Here is a 10177-nt window from a genome sequence, read left to right as displayed (position 1 = left end):
TTAGAAATGAACCATATTAAGGAAATCAATAACAGTACATTTTTGCATTGTATTTTTCTTAAGGAATTGAACCTGCAGCAGAACGAATTAAGATACTTAAAAGAATTTTGCTTTCCTGTCTTAAGTCATTTATCTTTGCTGAATATTGCGTACAATAAAATCGAAGATGTTAGTTCTGCTTTGATATCTTTATTGACTCTGAAAATACTCCATGCGCAGCACAATCAGTTATCAACTCTAAAAAGATATATGTTCCACTCATTAATTGAAGAAATAAATTTGTCGAATAACCAAATCAAAACCATAGGAAAAGGAACATTTCAAGACTTGGCATATCTGAAAAAGGTCGATTTGAGATGGAATGAATTTATCAGTTTAGATTCTTCAAGTTTGCGAATAAAACCGATTACAGTAATGAATTACTCAGTGTTTGGTAATCAATTTGAATGTGATCGTCGTCAGACATCGTCAAAATATAATTCAATCAATAAATATTCAATATTTCCGGATCAAGCAGCGACTAAGTGCCGTCAAGCTTACATACATTACTTTGAAACGACTTCTTTAAATTCCACCGACAAACAACATAATTATAAGAGAAATTCTTTCTTCATTTTACCTTCATCTTGTTACTTAAACTGTCAACAGAAATGCACCGGAAGTTGTATTTGCATAATTAGATACGATCTCACAGAGTTTCTTGTTGATTGTCAGAATATGAAACGGACTAATGGAATTGGCATACCTCACAATGCGATTTTGGTTGACCTCAGTGCAAGTGAATTTGGATACTTGACTAAGAAATCTTTTAGGGGTGAAATTATAGCTGAAATTCTGTATTTGAATCATTCGAAAATTACAGGAATTGGGGCGAGAACATTCATCAGTTTCAACAAACTTAAAGTGTTGCATCTGGAAAATAATGACATCACGATTTTAGATTCGAATGGTTTTTTGGGTTTAAAGAATCTGAACAAGTTGATTCTCAATCACAACAAAATCGAAAGAATATTGCCAGGAACTTTTAATGCGACACCGAATTTAGAAATACTAGACTTGAGCCATAATAATCTTCGAAAAATCGAAAGTCAAACATTCAATATTGATCATTTGAAATCGATCTTTCTTTTCGATAATCCTTGGTCATGCAAATGTGATGATTTAAATGTGTTGAGTACATTTTTAATTCATCGAATTCGACAAATCAATTCTCAAAATATTCTCTGCGATCAAAGTGATTCTCCAGTAATAAAATATAATTTAAAATATTGTGGAAATAAAACGGTAAATCGAGTTGATATAAAAGTTATATTTATCTGTCTTGCAATACTTGTATTTCTATTTGGAACAGCAACCATTGTCTATGGGTATCGTATAGAAATCCAAATCTTGCTTTTCGTTCGTTTTGGTTGGCGAATTCTAACAAAGAAAAACCAGTTGGATGAAGAGGACAAAGAATACGACGCGTTTGTTTCGTATCACAATTCACAGGATGCATTTGTGGTCAACGAAATGCTTCCTCATTTGGAAGAAAACACAACTCCAGCTTATAAATTGTGCGTTCATTTTAGAGATTTTCTGGTTGGAGCTCCCATTGTAGATAATATCATTGAAAGTATTGAAAAGAGTAAAAGAACGATTCTTTTGTTAACGAATGAGTTCCTCACTAGTGAATGGTGTAGATACGAGTTTCAAGCGGCCCACCTAGAATCTTTATCAAATAAAATGAATAACCTCATTGTGGTTTTGCTCGAAGATGTCGATTCGGATTTGGTTGATGGTGGATTAAAACTTTACATGAAAACGAAAACCTACTTGAGATATGATGACCCCAGGTTTTGGGACAAACTTCGGTTCGCTTTGCCCGACAAGAAACAAGAAGAAAGTAGACTTTGAATGTAAATATTTAGAACTAATTTTTATACGTCGGATAAGCAGTCATTTCAACATTCGTAAACACCGACATTCTGTTCCACTTGACTGAAGCAGCTCTGCAAGGTTGTTTGACCACAGAAGACCAATCAGACTCCATTTAAAGGATTACTTCCAGGCCTTTAGGGACCTACATAGTCGTCACAGAGAGATCGAAGGCACCAACGAAGAAAAACGTTTTCTTTCTCGCGACAACTTGACGCCAAGCACGTTCATCTCCACTAGAAGATATAGTATTCAAGATTACTTCTGACAGACTGTCGAGAGGCACCGGAGACTGAAGCTCAGTCGATCAATGTTTCAAAGATTCCTTCCCAAATGTGGCGACAGTAACCAATCTTTGGATAGAAGGTTGAATCAAGACTCGTATATTTTTTGGGTAAAATTAATCAACTATTTCTCGAGCAACCTTTGTACCAAATAAATATGTCTTCTATTAAGGATCTAGATTAAAAGTCAGTCTTAGAAGCTGATTAAAGCAAGGAACTTCATCAAGGAGGAAACCATTCATCACCAGATGCAGACATTGTTGAAGTTTTGTTTTAGAAATGTTTAATGTCACTCTTATTGAATCGATGTATCGTCTGCGTAAATATCAACAAATCATCTCAAAATATGAATTGGAAGATCGTTGATAAAGATTTGAGAAAGTGTTGAGTAAAGGATAGATCCTTAAGGCACGTCAACATCGATATTTTGAGCTTCAGATTTCTGCCCATCAACAACGGCATTTATAAACCTATAAGAATAAAAAAGGTTTCGATGGTTGCATAGCCATTGCCAGTTATTATACAGTGGACAAATTTCTGAAACAACTCTTTGTGTGAAACCCTATCAAATGTCTTTTGTTGTTGAAGATTTATTCTTGAAGTTCAATTTATTTAAATGTAAAAAGTAAATCTTTATTGTTCATGTATGTTCGTCTAACAATACAAAATAAATAACACAGAAACAAACTAATATAACCAAATACAATAATTAATGTACAAATGTAATCAACGCATTTTCTTCGTAATATAATACACAAAAATCCACATAAACTGTAAAGACAATTCATTTTATAATTTCATAACAAAAATGTCGTTAAATAAAAAGAAAAATGCCTTCCATGAATAACAAATAACAAATTTATTTAAGTGAGCTACACGGTTGGGTGTAGGTTGCCGAACGTTAAAACTATATTTACAATGAAGAAAGTAAACTTCTCGGCGTAATTATTCTACCTGGACATTTAAACTTTTAGACTTTTAGAGAACTACATAGTCGTCACACAGAGCTCGAAGACACCAATGCTACGTCAAGCACGTCTATCTTCACTAGAAGATATACTATTCAAGAAAATACGCCGGCCATCGAAAAATTGTCGACCGTTCTTACTTTATTATTATTGCCTTCAATGTGAAATTGTTTTACCTTTCAGCAATCTACATCCAACAAGCATCTACTCCTTCTTTTGTTCCTGTCTCTTAAAGATTGACTATTTTCGCCCAAAGATACTTTCTGACCAATCGTCGAGAGACACCAGAGATTGGAACTCAGTTGATCATCTTCAATGGTTCAACGGTTCCTTCCCTAATGTGTCGACAGTAACCAATCTTTGGACCTATCTGGCTTTTTCTACCAGCAAAACGTTTAATCAAGACTCATATATTTTCCGGGTAAACTGATCCGATAATTTCTCCAGCAATTTTAGCACTAGAAATGATATGCACATTCTATTTAAGATCAGTTGGTTCCGGTTCCTTAGGGATGTTTTGAGTTCGGGCCAACAACTCGTCCATTGTTACTTTCTCAATTCATGACGATACTCGCAAAATTCTACTGACATCATCAGGTAAGTCCACTAAAAAGACACAGCTTAATATTTTGTCATTGACCCCATCAAACGGTATAGATAACTTCCGTAAATCGTCTAAGTACATATCAACTGATTCCTTGAGGTGAAGTCATCGGCTAGTGAAATATTGCCATGCAACAAAAATATACATACCAAACACTGTATATAAGCTTTGCTTTATTTCGCCCCAGTCTGGTTCATCCCCGAGTTGTTGGTATACCGCATGGGTCCCTCTGGTTAACCGTAATGGGATGACTGTTGTTGGTTCTTTTATTTTGCACAGTTTACAGATATGCTCAGCCCTATGAAACCATTCAATGATAGACGGCCCAACAGCAGATCTATCAAATTCTTGTTACATGATAAGGGCTGTCCCCTTTTCATGTAAGTATAAAAATAGAGAAATTACTTAAAATGAAAATAAAATGAGAGAAAGCAGAAATCGATCCTTGGATATAAGTTTTAAAGAACAACAGGTTTAAATTGTAAGAGAGTGATAGACACAGCTAAGTCAGATTACTCTGAAACCACCAGAAAGCGCATCGAAGCACAGAAATTAGGAACCCGGGATTTTTGGAAAATCTACAACAGCGTAGTTAATAATGGACAGTCAATTATTCCCCCACTAACAAACAATCATGAGGTTGCTTGCACGGCAACTGACAAGGCTAATCTGCTTGCCAGTCGGTTTGCCTCAAACTCCACACTGAACTCGGTACACCACTCACTCCCTGATTTTCCTCTGCGAACAGACGCCACACTTGACGATTTGAAAATCACCCCTTCTCAGGTACATGCTATTATAAAAAACCTAGACACCTCAAAAGCATGTGGACCAGATCTCATCCCGGCTGTGCTATTAAAAAAATGCTCTGCCGAGGTTGCCCCAGATCTGTCCAAACTTTACAATAAATGCCTTAACGAATCTTGTTTTCCCGACTGCTGGAAAACCGCCTCTGTGGTACCAGTCTTCAAGAATTCTGGTGAAAGAACTGACCCACTAAATTATCGCCCCATTAGCCTCCTCCCGCTTTTCGCCAAAATATTTGAGTCCTTAGTTAATCAAGTCCTAGTCCAGCACCTAACAGCTGCTAAACTCCTGATTGACAAACAATATGGATTCAGGCAAGCCCGTTCAAGAGCAGATATCTTAACTGTAGTTTCTGAACGTATATACCGTTCATTGGATAAAATAGGGGAGGGTAGAGCGGTGGCCCTTGATATATCTAAGGCTTTTGACAGGGTATGGCACGATGGTCTTCTAAGGAAAATTAGATCATATGGAATCACTGGAAGAATTCATAACGTAATTAAATCCTTCTTAAGTAATAGAAAAATCAAAGTTGTCCTCGACGGACGTACATCCAAACAATATGACATAAATGCGGGAGTGCCTCAGGGGTCTATCCTTGGACCTCTATTGTTCCTGATATTCATAAACGACCTCCCTGATAATATTGTTTCGGAGATGGGTATATTTGCCGATGACACCACTCTCTATAACAGATATGAGGGGAAAACAAATGAACACATATCCAAGAAAATAGCAGAAACACTAGAGGATGACCTCCAATCCGCAGTGGAATGGGGACAAAAATGGTTGGTCTCATTCAATGCTGCTAAGACTAAGCTTGTTTCCTTCAATAACTACAAGAAACCTTCTCTACCACCAATAGCAATGGCCAAGAACACATTGCCTGAAAGTACTTCTTTTAAACTCCTCGGCCTAACGTTTACAGGGAATATGAACTGGAATAGATACATTGAGAGCATTGCCAAAGCTGCTGCAAGGAAGGTTGGCTCCCTCTACCGTGCTAGAAAACTACTTACGCCTGCCAGTATCCTATACCTCTATAAGGCAACCATTCGCCCATGTATGGAGTACTGTTGTCACATCTGGGCTGGTGCATCTGCTGCTTGTCTCTCGCTCCTGGACAGGGTTCAAAAAAGAGTCGCCAACCTGATAGGTCCTGAACTGTCATCTAGGCTTCAACCTCTGTCCCATCGACGAGATGTTGCATCCCTCTGCCTGTTCTACAAATACTTTAATAGTGAATGCTCTGACGAACTGCAAACACTTGTACCTCCCCGACGTAACTACCCCCGACAAACCCGACAAGCTACTAAGTCTCATCCCTTTACAGTGGAGATCCCTAGGTGCAAGAAAGCCTTTTACTCCAATAGTTTCTTCCCCAGAACTGCGGGTCTTTGGAACTCCCTTCCGGGATTCTGCTTTCCCAACTGCAATGATATGCAGAAGTTCAAGTGTAATGTTAACAAACATCTTTCTACTCTTCTCCCTTCATAATGACCCCGCTAATTAATTCCCTAATAGTAGCCCCCTGCTTCAAAGTGGCACTGTGCCTTGTTTGGGGTGAAAATTGAATAATAAAAAAAAAAATGGAATGTCCAGTAAATTGTTAATTCTGATGAAATAAATAATAAATAAACTATTCATTGTTAAAAGAATGTGGATAATAAAATATGGGTTAAATGAATTAGATATGTAGGTTGAATTCCTTTGTGAAAACAACAAAGAAAAAATAGGTTATTGGGAAATCATAATGTTCGGAAACGTGCAAGTCGGGCATGTTGGTGGCACGTGAGTTTGGTCACGTGGCCGGACATGCATGGATTTCTCAATATAGGAAGTTAGAGTAAGAGTGAGAGAGTCAAGGAGAAACTCAGAGGGAGTTTGAGAACGATAGACGATAATCTGGAGTTTGGTATTCGAATTTCTAGGAAGCGAGACGGTCACTTTCAAACTTAATATGTGAAGCTTTGAATTCTTGGACGCCAAGCCCCCACGGCTGGTCGCGTGAAGAAATAAACCCATCATGTGTTTTGATAAAGCTCGTCTTTGTGTTGTGATTCTACAAAAAAAAGTTAAAGTGAAAATTGTATCATATGTCTATATATCTGTGTTATAAAATGTCATTACATACACGTCTCGACATCTCATATCGACAATGTGAACTCTACATCTCATATCTACACTAAGACTGTCTGAACACTATCTCCTCACCCAAAGAGCTTCTTCTTCCATCAACACATCTAAGTATGAATATTTTAATATATATGAATCGTCATAAACGAACAATCTCTCTTACAACAGCATCTCTCTCTCTCTCTCTCTCTCTCTCTCTAAGATACAACACCACTTGTAATAAGACAAACTCTCACTAAGACTCGTATCTTTACTAATAAGAACTCACGTAACATACGCGCACAAGTGGTACCTTCGTCTAATAATAATAAAATATAACATTCTGTTATCAAGTGAACGTCGAATCTGTCCATTGTTTTTAATCACCGCTTATCAAAGTCAAAAAAGTTTTGTTTTAGAAATGTTTAATGTAACTTTTATTGCATCGTTGTATCGTTTGCATAAATATCAACAAATCATCTCAAAATATGAATTGAAAGATCGTTGATAAAGATTTGGGAAAGTGTTGAGTTAAAGATAATCACTAAAGCATGTCGACATCGATACCATGAGCTTCATATGTCTGTCTATCAAAAACTATTTTTATAGGTCTATCAGAAAGTGTTGAAAGTTCGATAAATCGTGTTGGAAATCTTTTTGTTTGTTTGTAAATATTCTATAATTTGTTTGTGTTCAATAAATTTTCTTCTCTCTATCCGTTCACACATGCAAATTTTCGACCTGGAATTTCTGCTTATTTTTAATCCGTTCCAATCACAATGCAACTCGCAACAGAAAGAAAACCTATAAGAATAAAAAAGGTTTCGATGGTTGCATAGCCATTGCCAGTTATTACACAGTGGACAAATTTCTAAAACAACCCTTTGTGTGAAATCCTATCAAATATCTTTTGTAGTTAAACATTTATTCTTGAATTTCAATTTACTTTAAATGTAAAAAGTAAATCTTTATTGTTCATGTATGTTCGTCTAACAATACAAAATGAATAACACGGAAAGAAACTAATAAAACCAAATAAATACAATAATTAAACAAATGTAATCAACGTATTGTCTTCTATAAATATAAAAGCGAAAATGTATGTATGTATGTATGTATGTATGTATGTATGTATGTATGTGTGTTCGCTTTTTCTGTGTATCTACAAAAGGCTTCTTTCAGAGAAGCGGTCGGTCGGTTCACAAGTTTTTAAAACTTTTTATATCACATACAAATCGTAATATCTCACAGTTAACAACGAAGCTCGCCTGTCTATTTAATTTGGTCGATTTCGGGAAGATATATATTCAATATTTGTCGCTCGCCGCATGTGGCTTAGTCTTTTTCCTATAACATCTTGGGGACGAGGAAAAACTGACCTCATTAACTCATTAAAACAAGCACCTGCTAAATCCAACTAATTAAATACATTCAAACGTGTTTCCGTAAGCATGTCGCGGTGGGGCAATGGTAAACGTCGCACGCTTTTTTTTTCACAACTTTGCCTCAACAGTTCGGGTTCGATCCTCATACTTACTTTTTTTACCCCCCCTCCCAAACACCCGGGCAACGCCGGGTACCCCCTCGCTAGTCGTAATATAATACACAAAAATCCTGTAAAGACAATTCATTTTATAATTTCGTAACAAAAATCGTTAAATAAAAAGGCAAATTCTTTCCATAACAAATAACAAAATTATTAAAGTGAGCAACACAGTTGGGTGTAGGCTGCCGAAATTTAAAACGACACTGCACACACGTTAACTTTTTTGTTAGTGCTAACAACCAAAATGTATCTACATATTAACCTCTCAATATACATAACGTTTTTTTCGTCTTTGCTTGCACGTTCAGAACACTCGCACAGCAATGGTTTGAGAATGTAAACGTTCACAATATCTCTCGCTCCAGTCTTAACAAAATACGGAAACACTTAGTTGTTATATACTTATGTTTACCAACTTCGCTTTCTGTCTGGAATATCAACACTGCACACACGTTAACTTTTCTGGTTTTGTTTGTTTTTTTCGCCACTGCATACGAGTTAACTTTGTTCTTTTTTTGGGGGGGGGGGAGTGGGGAATCTTACATTAGCTCTACCTTCCGACTATACTGATTTTTTTAGGGGAGGGAGGGGTAATTTTTTTTTACATTAGCTCCATCGCCACTTTAAAATGACGACTTTTATGGGTTTCTAACTATGCTGATTAAGAAAATCTCATTATTATGTTGCAGACCATTAATTTCTGAGATATAAAGACCTGAATTATGCACTGTAATTCACTGGCTGGCAGGTTTGTACACACCCGCGATAAACAAATCTACTTCTCTCCTACCGACACTGTCACTTATTTTTAACATAGCATTTGCGGCTGTGTACGCTGACAATGAATATCACGGTTAAATTTTGGGGAAATATTTTTAACTCCCCCCCCCCCCAACCACAAAATGGTGTGTCTACTCCAAAAACCATTATTAACATGAGGAGGTTTTGAGTGTATATTCCTAAAGCCGTTCTTAACATTGGGAACTTGGGATGTCTACTTCAAAAACCACCCTTAACATGGGGAAGTTGGCGGTGTTCGCAATTATCCAAGGACGGCAGTGGCCACCAACAACCATACTTTAATGTTTTACGAAGGAAGGGGTGTAAGGCTTCCGCCTGGAAACGCTGGTTAGCGGGTCCTGCTAGTTTGTAATAAATGTTTGACTCATTTATATTAAAGGTAGCTTTTTCTTTTCATTTACAGGGTGAAATGATAAAATTGTCGCCCTAGAAAAAACGACATGATTCCATTTCCGTTTGATGAAAATCGATTTTCTTTTTTTGTTGCAGACAATCTACTAGTTGGTCAGTTGTGTACAAATCCTAAGAGTGATAGGAGCCTTCTATCATGTTTGAAAGTGACACAATACCCAACGAGTAAGAGTGGAGATGCCCCGCTGTACAACATGCTCTTTACCGATCCAAGTTATGACAACAGGACCATTGCCAGCACCCTCAAATGCAAATTCAGACTGTTTAACGCTTGAGGGCACAACTCAATGATTTTCCCGGTCTTCTTTATTTATATAGTTCTCGGTTAATTAATCCAAAAAATACTTAGCATGTTGTTGGTTAGCCTATTCTTTGTAAACGAACGAGTCAAACTTGTGGACCGGCGCTGAATCCTGCCGCCACACCCAGGGTCTGTCTCACTTAAAACCACACCAAAGAGCATAACCGGGGGTTGTCCGATGCGTTGTCCGATGCGTTGTCCGATGCGTTGAGCTGCGACCTCAAGCGTTGAACCATCCGGATTTGCATTTTGAGGGTGTTGGCAATGGTCCTGTTGTCATAACTTGGATCGGCAGATAGCATGATTTCTACAGTGACGCATCTCCCATCTTGCTTGTTGAACATTGTGTCACTTTCAGACATAATAGAAGACTCCTATTTTTATTGGGATTTGTAGACAACTGTCCAACTAGTAGATAATTCT

The 10177-nt window shown here is 37.2% G+C and overlaps 1 protein-coding gene across 1 annotated transcript in view; it reads left to right on the top strand.

Moving 5' to 3' along the window:
- Positions 1-6: 6 nt before the first annotated feature.
- The window catches only part of LOC145291120 (uncharacterized), an 81512-nt gene continuing 71341 nt past the window's right edge, over positions 7-10177 (top strand). The window contains exon 1 of the mRNA XM_080136635.1: positions 7-1885. Coding sequence (XP_079992761.1) covers positions 7-1885 — 1879 coding nt within the window. The remainder of the gene's footprint in view (positions 1886-10177) is intronic.

This window comes from Euprymna scolopes, chromosome 12 (genome assembly GCF_053919585.1).
Source record: "Euprymna scolopes isolate OS-2025 chromosome 12, ASM5391958v1, whole genome shotgun sequence".
Lineage (NCBI taxonomy): Eukaryota > Metazoa > Mollusca > Cephalopoda > Sepiida > Sepiolidae > Euprymna > Euprymna scolopes.
Note: the sequence above shows the minus strand (reverse complement) of the source record. Positions and strands in the feature narration are given on the sequence as shown.